Source organism: Camelina sativa, chromosome 1, assembly GCF_000633955.1.
Source record: "Camelina sativa cultivar DH55 chromosome 1, Cs, whole genome shotgun sequence".
Lineage (NCBI taxonomy): Eukaryota > Viridiplantae > Streptophyta > Magnoliopsida > Brassicales > Brassicaceae > Camelina > Camelina sativa.
In genome coordinates, this window is record NC_025685.1 from 8,005,827 (window position 1) to 8,021,955 (window position 16,129).

General features: G+C 34.7%; 2 protein-coding genes across 2 annotated transcripts; both read left to right on the top strand.

The window, feature by feature from the left end:
* LOC104782935 (mitogen-activated protein kinase 9-like) lies at positions 7,491-11,898 on the top strand. Its single transcript, XM_010508000.2, has 11 exons — positions 7,491-8,082; positions 8,865-9,273; positions 9,365-9,492; positions 9,582-9,641; positions 9,757-9,906; positions 10,201-10,356; positions 10,483-10,620; positions 10,768-10,841; positions 10,932-11,033; positions 11,159-11,390; positions 11,486-11,898. The coding sequence occupies exons 1-11, from the start codon at positions 7,729-7,731 to the stop codon at positions 11,549-11,551; spliced, it is 1,869 nt and encodes a 622-aa protein (XP_010506302.1). The 5' UTR covers positions 7,491-7,728; the 3' UTR covers positions 11,552-11,898.
* On the top strand, positions 13,127-15,048 carry LOC104782945 (uncharacterized GPI-anchored protein At4g28100-like). The gene is made up of 2 exons (XM_010508011.2): positions 13,127-13,892; positions 14,596-15,048. Exons 1-2 carry the CDS (start codon positions 13,227-13,229, stop codon positions 14,938-14,940), a joined length of 1,011 nt encoding a protein of 336 aa, XP_010506313.1. The 5' UTR covers positions 13,127-13,226; the 3' UTR covers positions 14,941-15,048.

A 16,129-nucleotide genomic window follows, 5' to 3' on the forward strand; every position in this document is an offset into this window, starting at 1 on the left:
TTTGATCAAAATCTTGTAAGAATTCGATTACCCGACCCGAAATGGCTAAGATCCGCGTGTTTATCCGTTAACCCGGTGGAGCTCCTCGCATTTGACCCGACAATTTCTCGGTGGATATTCTTCCTATCCTTATTGGGCTTACGAATCCCAATTATCAACTTCTTCGGAAATATTGGTCTTTGTTTTTCACACCTAATCCATATTTCATGTGATTCTCGATTTTATTTCTAAACAAATCATAACCATTTAATAAACCAAATTTGCATAATTATCGCTTACTCAATCTTTCAAAATAGAATCGTAATCTCAAATCAAAGATTTTGTGCTTGCACAAAAAGTCTTATCATTTATCGCTACTAACCCTAAACACTAATATATGAATCACCTATAAATATACTCATGAAAGGCATAGACCAAATCATCAAACATTCACCATTTCTCAAATACAAGCTTTAAAACACATACCTCACAATGGTTGCATCCTACGCCATCCTACGAGATGCGAAGCCTTTCATGACTTCATAGATAGTGCAAGATGCGAAGCCTTTCAAGACTTCATAGATAGTGCTTCAACGGTTCTTCATACCTCGAAGACATATGAAATTGTACTCGATGATGCCCAAGTAAGTATAAAGATCTTATATTTTTGTATACATAAACATTCAACAGTATTCATGTTCATAAACCTAACATACTGTTTTGTCATTTTCAAGGTACAAAGTTCATCCTTCTGTAAAAAAAGGATCTGATGAACCGGTTTCTTAAATTCAAGAGGAGAAGTCATACAATTTAAATATGAATGTAATATTCGAATGTACCATATGAATTTTGAGATTTAGAGGTTAGAAGCAGCTCTCACCTCCTTATCCTTCTATGTGAGAGTTGGTAGATCAATATGAACTTGAGAGATGTGTAGAGTGAGAGAACCAGCCAAAGTAGCAGCATTCCTTGACAGCCAAATGACATCATCTCTTTTAACTTCATTAACCTGCATGTTCGTTTGGAAGGTAAGTCTTACAATATATCCATCTAAATGTCTAAATTTTAATATAGATAAAACATCAAACGTTTATTTGTAACCTTTTTATTTTATTATTTATACCGAGAGCCTAATTGATGTTGTGTCACTACCACATATAACCCAACAAATATACTATGACCAATCGATCCATGCAACATTCCAATTCGATGAAGAATTGGGATTCTAAAGCATCAAGCAGTGAGAGAGCTCACAGATTTGGAAGGCTCGACTGCTCGAGAAGAAGATGGCTCAAATGCATCTTCGATGATAGAAGTGGAGAGAGATCTCATGGGCAATGTTTGCTCTTAAGTTGCCAATGGCGACGAAGACGACTGTAATCTTGAAAAAATAACGAAATTGTTTTGACTGTCAATATTATCCAAAAAACTTCGTTTCACCAAAATCGAAGAGAATCAAATCAAATTAAGAAGTGGCAAACTCAATGAGAAAAGAGTTCTTACACAATCGGAACTATGTACGGATGATGTCTTCTCCCTGTTGGAGGTTCCATCACGTTTGCCGATCTTGGCTTCTAGGGTAAGTGAAGTCGGGTTGGGATAACTCAAATGGGTCGTTTGATGATCTTGGCTTCTAGGGTAAGTGAAGTCGGGTTGGGATTACTCAAACGGTCGTTTGCTTTTTAGGATTGAAACGCGTCGGCTATACAGGAAATGGTAATTGCCAAGTGTTTTAATGAGTAGAAAAAAGCCACCGCATCGCGTTTTTTTTTCTTTTAATTGACATATGTTAAAATAGGGTCTTTGTTTACATTAAAATAATATAGGTTCTTTGTTTCGATATTATAACATTTTGTAAATGTTGTTTGAAGGAAATATTATTAGCATAAAAAAATGCATATATTTTTTTTTTGTAGATTAGATATATGTTACTATGTTAGGTAAAAGAATAATTTGTGTAGTTATAAATTACATTAAAAAAATTTATCCCCAAATATATAAATATTATTTATGTATGTGTGGAATAATATATGGTTTTAGATTCTTATGCAATTTAATGTTGTTTTCTATTATATGAGAACAACATATAAAGTCAACAATGTAATTTCAACTATAATCATAAAGATCTTCCGGTTAAAAGGACATGACTGCATGAGTAAATATTATACTTTTTTTTTTGCCAAACGACTAAATATTGTACATATTATCACATTTTTACCTTTAAACAAGTAACTTTTATTGTATCCTTGAGTTTTGTCTTTGTACTTTGGTTGGTTGCTTTCTAATAAATGTTATATGATGACAAAAAAGACAATTAATTTTAATTGATAAATTTCCAAACAAAAATGTTAAATTTGTATATACATCAAACAAACAAAAACATACATTAACCTACCATATATATTATCCAATTACATATTTAATTTTAAAAACATATTTTGAGTTATAAACTATATAAAACATAAGAAAAGCAAGAAAACATTGTCCTATGTAATACCACGGGTCTAAAAAATAACTAATTAATATGCAAATTTTAATAATCAAAAATATAAAAACTAAAAAAATTGGAAATTATTATTTTAAATACAATAACTGAAATTTTTGGGTTTTGCAGTCATATGAACTCAAATGTGGACATACTCCATACTACCTTAGGATGTTTTTATACGTGTTAAAAAATTTAAATCCATTGTGAGACCGATCTAGAATGACAAGTTCGAACTATTAAACCAACATTAAAAACTATTAACTTATTTTTATATTATACATTTGTAATCCCAGTTTGAATTAATTAAGTGACAGATTATATCTATAATTATTATATGAACTACAAAATATACAAACTGGACAAAAAAAAATAACACTATACTTCTCCAACTAACATTTTAAAGATAGAAAATTTAGATATATATATATATACATATATATATATATATTAAAAAATTTATCATGTGGTGTACCGAGAGTTCAAAATATACATATAAATGTATCCGTATAGTAATTGATAGAAACACCACATTCAATTTTTTTGGGTTAAGAATTAGTATGTATATGTACATAATAAACTAGACCTACTAATAAAATTATTACAACTCCTCAACTTATTAATAAATAAAAAACAAAAGAAAACAACAATTTGTAGAAAAAAATATACACCAGAACAGATTTGTTTTTTTTATCAACCACCGCAAGACCAATAAAACTTAAAATGCTAATAAATAAAAATTTGTCCCGTGGTATACCGCGAGTTCAAACCTAGTACAATATATATATTGAATAGAAGTTTTTAGAAAATTTAGATATGAAAATATAATTAATAAGTTTTAAATGCAGATCTTTATTGTATTGTCGTATATCTCAATCAAGCTTAATCTATTTAAAATATATGATTAAAATAATATTGATTTTTTTTTAAAAAAAATTGACATATGAAAATATGTAATTAGTAAGTTTTAAAAGAGAAAATATGAGTGTATTGTCGTTTATCGCAAACAAGCTTAATTTATTTAAACACTATAACTAGAGTAATAAATGGTGAACAATAACTTTAATAACTTATTATATAATTTTCTATTGTGTTAATTGTACATTATTATTGTATTGTCGTGTATCGGAATTTATTTAACCAATATAACTAAAACAATAAGTAGTGATTAGTGAACGATAATTTTAATAAAAAGCAAAATATGGAAAGTATAATTAGTAGTTGTTAAATCCAAAGTTTAGATGCATATCTCAACGAATTCTAATACTACCAATGTCAGTTGTATATATTAAACATAGCGCCTTTTCTATTTAAAATTTTATGTTTTATGTATTTAACGTTAAGCTTAATTACAAAATTATCTTTTAAATTTTTTTGGCAAAAACTATTTTTTAATTAACAATTTAGTATTTTGAAGTTAGTATTAGAAATACTTAGAAGAAGATTCATCAAAACTTGTGTGCTTAAAGGTATTCTTGAGAGACGCATAAAAAGTGTGTGACATCATCTTACTATATTTGATGTAAGATGATCTATGGGTAGTTTGGTTGTGGAAATCGTATTAGTTGGAAAAAACGTTGTTACTATTTCCATAACATTCATTGTAATTTGAAAAAAAAGAGTAGAGAATGTCATATATCAATTGTAGATTAAAACCTTTTCTAGTTAATAAGTTCTGTACTTGATTGCGAAGATATAGAAAAATCGAACCCGTTAACATATATATGTTTCCCGTCTACTTTATGCTTTACCGTCAGTGGCGGATCTAGAAAAAAAAGTTAGTCGGGGCAAATTTTAACTGAAACGGAAAAAAATTTCTATAAGAATTCAAGTTTTTTGGTAAAAAATATAACTCAAATTTTATTTAAGAAAGACAACCCATTTAAAAAAATTGGTTAATTTTTTAAGTAACACAATGCTATTAAAAGTATACGGGTTGAAATATTGGTAAAATAAATAGACAAATTGGAGTTTTAACTTGGTTTTGTATAGATTGGAAGACGCATTTGATGTCAAAAACGTGTGAATATAGAAAAACCTGAGTAACAGGAGCAAAAAAGAATTTATTACCAGGGGCATAATTCAAAACTGTTATAAAATAACATTAGTCTAAAAAAATTTGACAGTGGCAACTGCCCCTCCCTACTCTTACGTGGATCCGCCCTTGTTTACCGTACGTTTTGCACTAGTTAATCAACAAAAACATAGGTTTAGTCACACATACGTATAGGCCTGGACAAATAAACCGACTCGAAATACCCGAACCTGACCCCGACCTGAAATACCCGAACCTGACCCCGACCTAATTCTCTCTAAATAACCAATAGGTTTTTCGTTTTCAAATAACCACATGTATCGGGTATTACCCGACCCGAACCCGAGGAACCGAAGATACCTGTTTATTACGCGAGAACAATTATACACAATATCCCTAATATTATCACATATGATTTGATTTCATCAAACCATTTGCCACTTTGCCTTATTCTCCCTCTTCGAATCCTTGTGAATTTTCCTAAAAAATCATAACTATGTCGATTTTGTCCGATTTCAAGAATCTTTTGGTTTTATAAACCAAAACCCTCAAACTGGATCTCCAAAACCTAAGTGTGATGTTAGCTTCATCTTTGGGTTCTCCGTTCATAGGCAACTAGAAGTCAATCAGATTTTTCAGATTTTGTGGGTACATTTCAGGTTTTTGTGGGTACTTTGAATACATTACATGTTTCTTAAAGTTAATACCGAAATAACCCGAACCCGATAGGAACCGAACCTGACCCTGACCCGAAATTATATGAACACGTGTTCGGATCCTATATTAGTAAACCTGAAAAACCTGACCCCAAATTATCCGAACCTGAATCCGATCCGAACACCCAAATGCCCATGCCTACATACATATTAACAGTTATGTTTTTACGAAATTTCAAAAAAAACTCCACCGCATTCAAACGCATTGCAAAGTCTCACTATATTGGTTAGGTTTATTTTTTCGCAGTTATTTATATATCTAACTAATTCATAAAAATACGTATTTTATCCTAAAGGATATGATCATGTTAGTTATTAAAGAAAGTATATGAAAATTAGAGAAAACTATAACTACAAGTGAATAGATGAAAAATTTAGTTGTAAGATCTGACAATATAAGCAAGTTATGGATCTGGAAATGACATTGGCATCAGCACTAATTTTTAATTTAAACGGAAACATAAAGTTGAACAAGTACAATTGGGAAAAGAATCAGAATTTTCAAAATTGGACTAGCAAATGTCAAGTAACATTAATGGGACTAAAAACCAATTTATAAATCTTTGGGGTAAACAGCTGCGCCACCCCTATCTCATCCATTGAGTCATCGTCCCTTCATACGTCACGGCCGGTAACCAAAATGGATGAACAAGAAAATTGTCCTGATGTTACTGTCACTGACAATACAGTACGAATTTATAGACGAGTATAGTATGTTAGCGCAATAAAAACCAGATAATGGGTCACCCAGTCAAACCCCAAATATCACCTGAGTTACTGAGTAGCGTCATTTTCATACAACGACGTATGTATGCTTATCTTTTAATATAATATGTGCTTGTGTCCTATGTGTGCGTGCGTGCGTGTGCTCGAATAGTTTCAACTTTCGAGCAATAGCCAAACAGAGAAACCAACAAAAGTATGGCTGATAAAAGACTTGAGATGACCACCAATAAAGCACATGACTACGATATGTGTACTGCTTAACGTACGTGGACAATCTGATTATTGTAGACCAAAACATATAGAATATGCGATAAGGAGTCCACAAATATAAGTACTTTTGTATTGGAATTGTTCGATTTGTATTTCAAATTTCTTAAAGCATTTGACAACCAGATAAGTAACTTTCTAAACATATATATTGTGATGGACGGCAAAAAACTATTTATCGCCATATATGACTTTAGTAGCATCTCAAAACACAGAAAGAGCATTGATATGCAAAGGTGAGATAAAACCAAACTCAAGTCTAAAAGAAAAACAAACCCTTGTTTGTATATATATATATATTTCCACGAAATTCCATAAACCGAGATATTTTTGCAATTTAAAACATACGTAATAACGAAATGAAAAAACTTGTCAACTACAAGTGTACAACAAAGCTAAAGTAATTTGCTAATCATCACTTATGATTCATAAATTTATGCTTAGAAATAGATCATATACAAATATTGTTTTACATTTGATTTTTGAAATAACGTTTTGAGCATTGGTAAAAAGACTGAAGAAAGTGAACTACCAACTATGCGTCTCAAAATTACCACTTTCGCTAAGCAAAGACGGTACCAAAATGGGCATTACCATTTTTTCAAAAAGGGGTCGCGTGAGTGAGTACTCAAATTTCTTCATTACATGTTAACGGGCCGAATTATCATCCCTGAGGGCACAAGGTTCACTTATAGTAATGAGATCTCAACATGAGATGAGATGGGCCTGTCTGTGTGCTGCCTAGTTAACTGTTTTTTTTATGATCATTTTTTTTGTTTGTTTGAAAGATGAATTGTTAATTATGTTTTTCTGGTCATTTGGGTCCTCTCAACTCTCAAAGTCACACGACCGGAGACGTGCATTAGAAGAGTTACAGGGCAGACATTGGCTGTCATCTTACAATATCTCAAACCAAAAGGCCGTTTTGGCCCCACCCACCTCCAACACCACCACCATCACCGTTTTTATTTTTCTCTTTTCTTCTTCTCAATCAAACACGCTTTTTGAAATTTTTAATAATTATACAGTCCTTATCAAAAACAGTTATATACAATCTGTAATTTTGTTAGCCTAATTTGTTCCTAACACTTTATCTAATTAGTTGTTGTTATAAAGCGAAATTATGAAAACGACGATAGATAGATATTAAAATCCATGTGAATGAACCTTTATTTTTGTAAAAAAGTCAAACATACCCTTTAATTAAAAAGGTAAAAGAGTGACACACGCTTCACGTGCACCGCACGTGCCAAAAAAACCCCCTTTCACCTTCTTCATCTTCTTCTTCTCTCTTCTTCTACCTTTCCGCATCCTTCGGACAATAGAGAAACCCCAAACAGAAGAAAGGAAAATTTTAAAAAATAATAATGGAGAGTCGAATTCGAAAGAGAGAAGCACGCCATACCTGAGAGATTCGTGCGTCGAGTCAACGACTTGAAGAAACATTTTCTTTACTAATTTTAATTATAATTTTTTTAAAGAAAAAAAAAAAAAAGAGTGGTGGTGGAGGAGGGTGTTTGATGGGTGCTAGTCACAGCACCACCGTTAATAATAGTCATCATCCTCATTCTCGGAATGCTTCTAATCATCTGATCACCAACAACAGCTCTCGTCACTGTGGTTCTACAAGTGATCGTTTATCTGTTACCAGTTTACGGTCTCAGCTCACAACCATTTACAGAAACCAAGAAGAAGAAGAAGAAGAAGAAGAGGAAGAAGAAGAAGAAGAGGAAGAAGAAGAAGAAGAAGGAAAAGAGAAAAGGGCAGAAGAGGAATCGAAAAGATTCGCCCTTGTTAGGGATTTTGATTTGTCTGGTTTGAAGTGCATTAGGGTTCCTAGAAGGAATTACATTCTTATGGATCCTCATAAAAAGGTTCGTTTTTTTTTTATTTTATTTATGGAAACCATTTGGGTTACTTCTCCTCCCATGGATCTGTCGTTTCATATATCTGTTTGCTTTCTCCAGATTCAAAATTGGTTTTTGTTACTTTTTTTTTTTTGGGTGATTTCTGTTTAAAAAAGGCAAACACTTTTTGGGATTCGGATGAGTTTCTGTTTCATTTCTCCAATTTCATTGGAAGGAACTGTAGCAAATCATTGTTTAATCTCATTGGGTTTTTAAGTTATTAGAATGAAAAGGGCAATCACTTTTTGGGATTCCTATATTCTTGGTGGTTCTTTGCTTAAGAAATGTTGGAAACTGCAAGGTAGCTGTCTCTGATGGTTTGGATCTTAGTTACCAATTGACTTTTATGAAACTGTCAAATATTTTGATCAACAGTCTTAGATTTATAGTTGTGAGAAAATGCTTACAATGTGGATTTTGGTTGCTTCATGATTATACTTCCTTTGCCTCAGTTCTGAATTGGTTTTTGATGCCCTCTGGTATGATCTGAATCTATGGCACCTTATTGAAGGATTTGGAGAACTAGTAGAAACGTGACATTGTTGATTTGGTTTCTTCTTCATTATGTTTCATTTGCCTCGGCTTTTAATTGGTTTTTTGATTCCCTATAGTCTCATTATTAATCTATGGTACCTTATATATGTCTAGAAGATGATCTATATAATTTGGAGAACTTGGCAAAGTTCCCTGTCTCTCCAATCTAAATTTCTTAATAGGTGTTTTATGCTGTCATGTTTGTTTAATCGCAGGTTACACTGGAGACTGAGTTCTTTACAGAATATGGTGAAGCCAGCCGATACCAAATCCAAGAAGTTATAGGGAAAGGAAGTTACGGTGTTGTGGCATCTGCAATCGACACACATACTGGCGAAAAGGTTGCCATTAAGAAAATTAATGATGTCTTTGAGCACGTCTCTGATGCCACGCGGATTCTAAGAGAGATCAAGCTTCTCAGGTTGCTCCGGCATCCTGATATAGTGGAGATAAAACACGTAATGCTTCCTCCTTCACGTCGTGAATTCAGAGACATTTATGTTGTTTTCGAGTTGATGGAATCGGATCTTCACCAAGTTATCAAGGCGAATGATGATCTTACACCTGAGCATTACCAGTTTTTCCTCTACCAGCTTCTTCGTGGTCTGAAGTTTATACACACAGGTGAGTGCCTTGGCTCGAAAAATTCGTGTTTCCGTTCCCTTTTCACTGCTTTTCAACTCAACCTGAACGGAATCTTTTTTCTTTGTTGCAGCTAATGTGTTTCATCGTGATTTGAAGCCTAAAAATATTCTAGCTAACTCTGACTGCAAGTTGAAGATTTGCGACTTTGGGCTTGCTCGAGTGTCGTTTAATGATGCACCTTCGGCTATATTCTGGACTGTATGTTACAGACTGAAATCATAAGTTTCTATTTTGTATTCTCTAATGCATTAAGTGTTGTGAACAAAATGGTTTTCGCTTCTTTGCAGGACTATGTTGCTACAAGATGGTACCGTGCACCAGAACTTTGTGGTTCTTTCTTCTCCAAAGTAAATTCAATTCTCTTTTCTTTTTCTTTTTGTTGTTGTTGCAAAAGTTGTATGTTTCACTTATTATATGACATCACAATCTTAGCTTAAAACGGATTTTCTTTCTTTGCTGCAGTATACTCCTGCCATTGATATATGGAGCATAGGATGCATATTTGCAGAAATGCTCACTGGGAAGCCATTGTTTCCTGGGAAGAATGTGGTGCACCAATTGGATATTATGACTGATTTGCTCGGTACTCCGCCTCCCGAAGCTATTTCAAGGGTTAGTTGGTAGAGTTCATCTATTTCTGTTTACGACAATTTGGCTGCTAGAGTTTTTTTGATGCCTTAATGTCGTATGAGTTGAAAGTTTTATAAATGATGACTAATTGTTTACTAGTACGGTAGCTAGTACCTTCCAGCCATGGCGAGTAGTTTGGGCTAGCTTGGGCTAAATTCATATTAATTGGTAGGAAAGCTCAGAAATATGAGCATACTGTTGTTATAACGTTACAAGACAAGGATGGATCAGTTTTCTATTTCCTGTAATGATGGTTAGTGTTTTGTGTTGTGACAGATTCGTAATGAAAAGGCGAGGAGATACCTGGCCAATATGAGAAGAAAACCGCCAGTTCCATTCACTCACAAATTTCCTCATGTAGACCCGTTGGCCCTTCGCTTACTGCACCGTCTTCTTGCATTTGATCCCAAAGACCGTCCCACAGCTGAAGAGGTAAAGCTCCTGTATTGTACTTTTTTGTCTCTAGCGTTTCCACTTCAAAGTTTCAGAGCAGTTTCAATCACTCTCAGAAAAGGAAACTTTATATATACATGTTTGTGTGTGCGCGCGTGTATACAGGCACTGGCAGATCCTTACTTCTATGGTCTGGCAAACGTGGACCGGGAACCATCTACTCAACCGATTCCAAAACTTGTGTTTGAGTTTGAAAGAAGGAAGATAACGAAAGAAGATGTGAGAGAATTGATCTATAGAGAGGTACACTAATCTCTTATTGTTTTTGCTTCACTAAACTTGTTTGGATTGGTTAAACTCTGAACAATGGCATATTGTATCTTCTTCTTTTTTCCACGTATCCATTGGTTAATCGTAATTCTTACAAAACCTGAAAATGAAACAATGCAGATATTAGAGTATCATCCTCAGATGCTGCAAGAATATCTTCGAGGTGGAGAACAGACTAGCTTCATGTACCCAAGGTACATAAAAACATTTAAAATCTGTCTTCAAAATTTACTACTAATTATGAGAAGTAAGATAAGGATTTTGTAATCTCAATGAACATGCAGTGGTGTTGATCGGTTTAAGAGACAATTTGCACACCTTGAGGAAAATTACGGGAAGGGTGAGAGAGGCTCACCTCTTCAACGCCAACACGCTTCTTTGCCTAGGTAATACAATTTTTGTTTGTTGGTTTGTCCGTAAAACTTATTTAAAAAGTCATCGGACTTCCCCGAATCTTTTAAAGTTTGTTTCTCATTCCGTTGTGTTGTGTTGGAACCTTTTTCTGTTTCAGAGAGAGAGTCCCTGCTCCTAAGAAAGAGAATGAATCACAGAATCACGAAATCGAGAACAGATCCACAGCTTCTTTAGCCACGACCCTCGAAAGCCCTCCAACGTCACAACACGACGGCTCAGACTACATGAATGGGACGAGCTATACTGGTTACAGTGCTCGCAGCTTGCTAAAAAGTGCCAGCATCAGTGCATCTAAATGCATTGGCGTGAAACAACGAAACAACTCCGAGGTAAAAAATCAAGAAGCATTATAGAGATATATATATAGAATAGAGTACAAGTTTGTATACACTTGTTCTTCACATTCTTGTTTACTTTTTTACAGCACGGGGAATCGAACAATGATACGGTAGATGCTTTGTCTCAAAAGGTTGCGGCTCTCCACACTTGATTCAGATATTGGGGAGTGAAACTTGTTGCTAACAGTAGGCGGCTGATTCTACAACTCGTATACACATCTCTCACAGAGAAGAAGAAGAAATGTTATGATCTTTGATAGATACTGAGAGACATGAGCTATGAACAAAACAAGTTAACCTTCATTGGTCTTCATTTGTCCATCAATTCGAGTTGTACTAAAAAAAAATGGATGAAGAATTGTGGAAATACCCCCAGACGTTTGGCTTTACAACATGTTAACCCCTGGATTTATGTCTTACAAGTATTTGACCTTATCAGGCGAAGAAATTCAAAAGTGAAGTTTGTGTTTTTATTTAAACACATAATCTTGACCCCTTATATGCCTAAGCTAAGCCTAACTATACATGTTTATATAAGTGAGTTAGTATGATGATCACTTCGCCCTCCAATGATATAGAATGATTTTGATTTACTGTTGATTTTCTTCTTTTTGGTCGTCCCATTTGCTTTCTTTGTTCTCTCGCTTTTGACTAGTGAGTGGCTTTTTTAGAGAGAGCCGATGAAAACACTGTTACGAGCTGTACATATCATACATAACTTTAAATTAGTCCGCAATATACAATAATGTCGTGAATTTTAGTCTATATCCAAAGTGAGTATATACCATTTTGTAACTCTACTACAGTAGTAGTCGTTACTTTTTGTTATGGCATTCCCGAAAAAAGGATTGTAATGTCATAGTTTAAGCAGCTTTTTACTAATTCTCACTACTACTACTACTAGAAGACCATTTCGCGTGCCTGACGGTACCTTTTTAACATGGAGCTCGACATAATTCTCTTTTTCCTTTTTACTATCCAACTTTAGTAGTAGTATTTCCTGGCTTGGGTGCGATTTCTTCTTTTCTTTTATTTTATTTTCCATGGAAGTAAGAGTAAAGTCTTTCATTTATAGTATACACATCAAAAGTTTAATAGAAACATAACAAAACTAAATTTGCGACTTTTGTTTTACCGTTTGCATGGTTCTTTTGTTTTTCACAATGTTTAATTTGCGAACAAAAAGCCAAACGAAAAACTTTTATATGCTTTACGAGACAAACCCATCCTACTTTTTATATAGTTTATTAGTTTATTTATTCGTAAAATCGCATTATGCTAATTTGATCGATTAAACAGATTACATAGTGAGATCTAAGTATACACATATGTGTGGTTTTTACATTGGGTTTAAAAAAAAATACAAAGCAAAAGTAGTGGAGTATCGTAAGTATAATACTAAACTAAACGAGTCCTTCCAAGTCTTTATGTATTGGAATTATAAAACAAAAACAAGTAAACCTGTCGATCAGTCGCACTCTGTGGTTTTCAAGTTTCAATGCGAAGAATAATCGTCCCGTGATTCAACTAATTTCAGGTTACTAATACTAATTGCCACCATGGATTAGTAGATTACCGTAGTTTCTATTATAATCATAAGAAAAATACACAATGAAAAATATTAACGAATCATAATAAGAAAATGTTTTTGTTTACACTGAAAAATATTAACGAACCAATTTTTTTTTTCCTTGTAAATAAGTAGTAGACTGTAGTAGTAGGAACCCCATTTGTGATATTTTATTACACATCTCTTCGCTCACACTCTCTTTGTCTCTCTCTCTCTCTCTCTTTTGCTAGTCTACTCTTGTCTCCATCGTTCCGGCGATGTTACAACACGCGCCTTCTCCCATTCACCTCATCATCGTCTTCTTCTCCTTCTTCACCATTCTGTCACCCGTTTCACCAAACCCAGACACCGTCACAGTCCAGCCATTCCGGGTCAAATTATCCCCACCTGCAACCATACCCGCTTTCCCGGAGCAATCCGATTTCTCAGGCTGCCCTCTCGATTTACCTGAAGACCTCTTCCACGGAATCAAATCAGCCTGCACCGGCAAAAAGCTCCACAAAGGACGATGCTGCCCTGTTCTAGGCGCGTGGCTCTACTCTGCTTACTCAACCACTGCTCTGAGCCGCTCCATTTCCGCCGCCGCCAGAAACGCATCATCCTCCCCGATGACGCAAGAAGACATGCCTTTGCTTCCCGATGACTCGGAGACTTGCGTCGACGGATTGGGGAAATCTCTGAGGCAGAGAGGGATTGAGCTCACCAGACCGAACGAGACGTGCGACGTCGTTTACTGCTACTGCGGAATCAGATTGCATCCGTTGAGCTGTTCCGAAGCTTTTAGAGTGAACGAAGAAGGGAGACTCGGCGGAGACGAGAGGGTTACTAGATTAGAGACTGACTGTTTGAGTGGAAGCCACAACAATGCTGATAGATTCTCTCCTCTGCTTGGCTGTAACAAGTGCTTGAACAGTCTCTATAAGGTAAAGTCTCTAACTTTCCTATTAGAAGCTGTCACTGTGGAGTTCAAATGGGAACTAGCTAGGTTGTCTAACATAGTGAAATGTGTGTGTAGTAGATAAATTTAGTAACTTTAGATAATCTATTGATACCCTTTATTGTTCTTTGGTGTTTTAGCATCTTGTTTTGGTTTAGATTTACTGATAGATTAGACAGTGTTTTGGATGAGTAATGAGGAATTGATCGACTGGTTCACTATGTTATGTGAGGTGAGGTCTAATCCAAAAGTAATCACTTTTCTTGATGCGTTGATGATCTTTAGTGTTTAAACACGTTAGGGTTTACTATATGAGTGAGTGAGTGAGTGAGTGAGGATGAAGATTTGGAATTATGTAATCTAGGATTCTTTCTGATCTGGCCATCATCCATGGCGAATTGTAATTTGGGAAAAGTTTTGTTCTTTAGCTTTTTGTTCTTTTTCTATCTGACAGTCTGACACACACACACACACATAGGCGCTTACAAAAGCCGTGATCTTCACGCGTTACTTTGTCTTTGATTTTATTCTTCTACATCTTAATCACCAACCTACCATGACTAAAAATAAAGCTTAGCCACTAGCTTCCACGGTTCCACCTTTCTACTTTCTAAATCCTCAATGATTACTTTAGTCAACAGTAACAAAACCTAAACAAACTAAACACGCTTCTGGGTTTTGTTTTGCAGCTAAACCCGAAGAAAACTTCAGGTACAAGAAACCCATCGAAGGAAGATCGAAACAGAACAGCAAAAATGCACAACAAAGACTGCGTCCTCATGGGTCTCACTTGGCTTCTTGCTAAGAACCGTACAGCTTACTTCCCCACTGTCACTTCCGTCCTCCGAGCCGTCATGCTCAACCAAGGTGGGGAACCACGGTCGTGTGCTATCGGCAGCGACGGCATGCCCTTAGCCGTCGACTCTTCCGAATTCTCTAGTGGCTCGGCAACTTCACTTCAGTATCCGCACTGCTTGGTCCACTTCTTTCTTTACAGCGTCATCATCACATTAGTCTTACTAAGGTCGTGGTGACGTGGTATTGTATTTTGATTGTGATGTGGCCACGTGGCATTACGTGATTGGTTCAGTGAAGTGAAATTCAGATAGAAAAAGAGATGGGGCTTGGTTCTGTTCTGTCTTTGTAAATTAGTCTTTTTTGTTGTCGTTGTTGTAGCCATGTTCTTCTAAACATTTTATTACATCAAAAAATTGGTCAATTAAAATTTGGAAAACAACAATTCACAAATTGCAAAATTTTCAACAATAATTTTGCGACCATATCAAACTGTATGAACGCAATCAATCGGAATTATATCAACCTTTTTTTTTTGAAGAGAATAATAATAGAGAAAGGGCATGTGAGTAATGGGGACGAGGTGGTGTGGCTGGTTTGAGAGAGACAGAGAGACTTGTGACAGCTTTGTTCTTTTGTTTCCTTATCTTCTCTCTAACCATTCAAGGAAGCTCTCTATAAACAATAATACACATTCATCTGTGTATTATAATGCGACCAAGAGATGTAAAGCCCCACGACTGACAACTAAATTTTCTCATACATTCCAATAAAAATTTCAATCAATAATCGAATGCTTCCATGAGAATTTTTTTTTATCACAAAGATATTTCACAACAAGTTGTGTCGCTGTACATCTAATGCTCCAATCAACTGCTAGCGATTCATTGACTTGACAATATTGCAAATATAGCTACTCTGGGCTTTATTCACCGGCCCATGGGCCGCACATTTACCTCTTTAGAAAATATAACACCCAAACCCAATTAGTCTAACTCTAATCTATAAAATTCCAACATTACCATTGTTAATCCACTCCACCAATAAACTATTCATTTGTAAGGAAAAACATAACCATTATTATAGCATATGATTATTTTGTGTATAATAAACAATTGTGATTAGCAACAACATCAAGACTAAATACAAACTACTGTAGGTGTTAGAAGACTACACTTCGCATTTTTTCTTCTTTTGTATATTAATTAATTTAATCAGTTTGTGCCAGAGAAGTGAATGTTGTAACAATGATTATTATTCACACTAGGATTTAATCCGTAGTACACCACGGAACAATATTTTTTATTTTAAAATTTTAAAATTTATATTGTATTTGTTTGTTATTTTATTAGTTTTAAAAATATAAAATTTTACAGGTATTTGATATAAGTATTCAAAGTAAAGATTTTTGTAGTGTTTTCAAGGTTT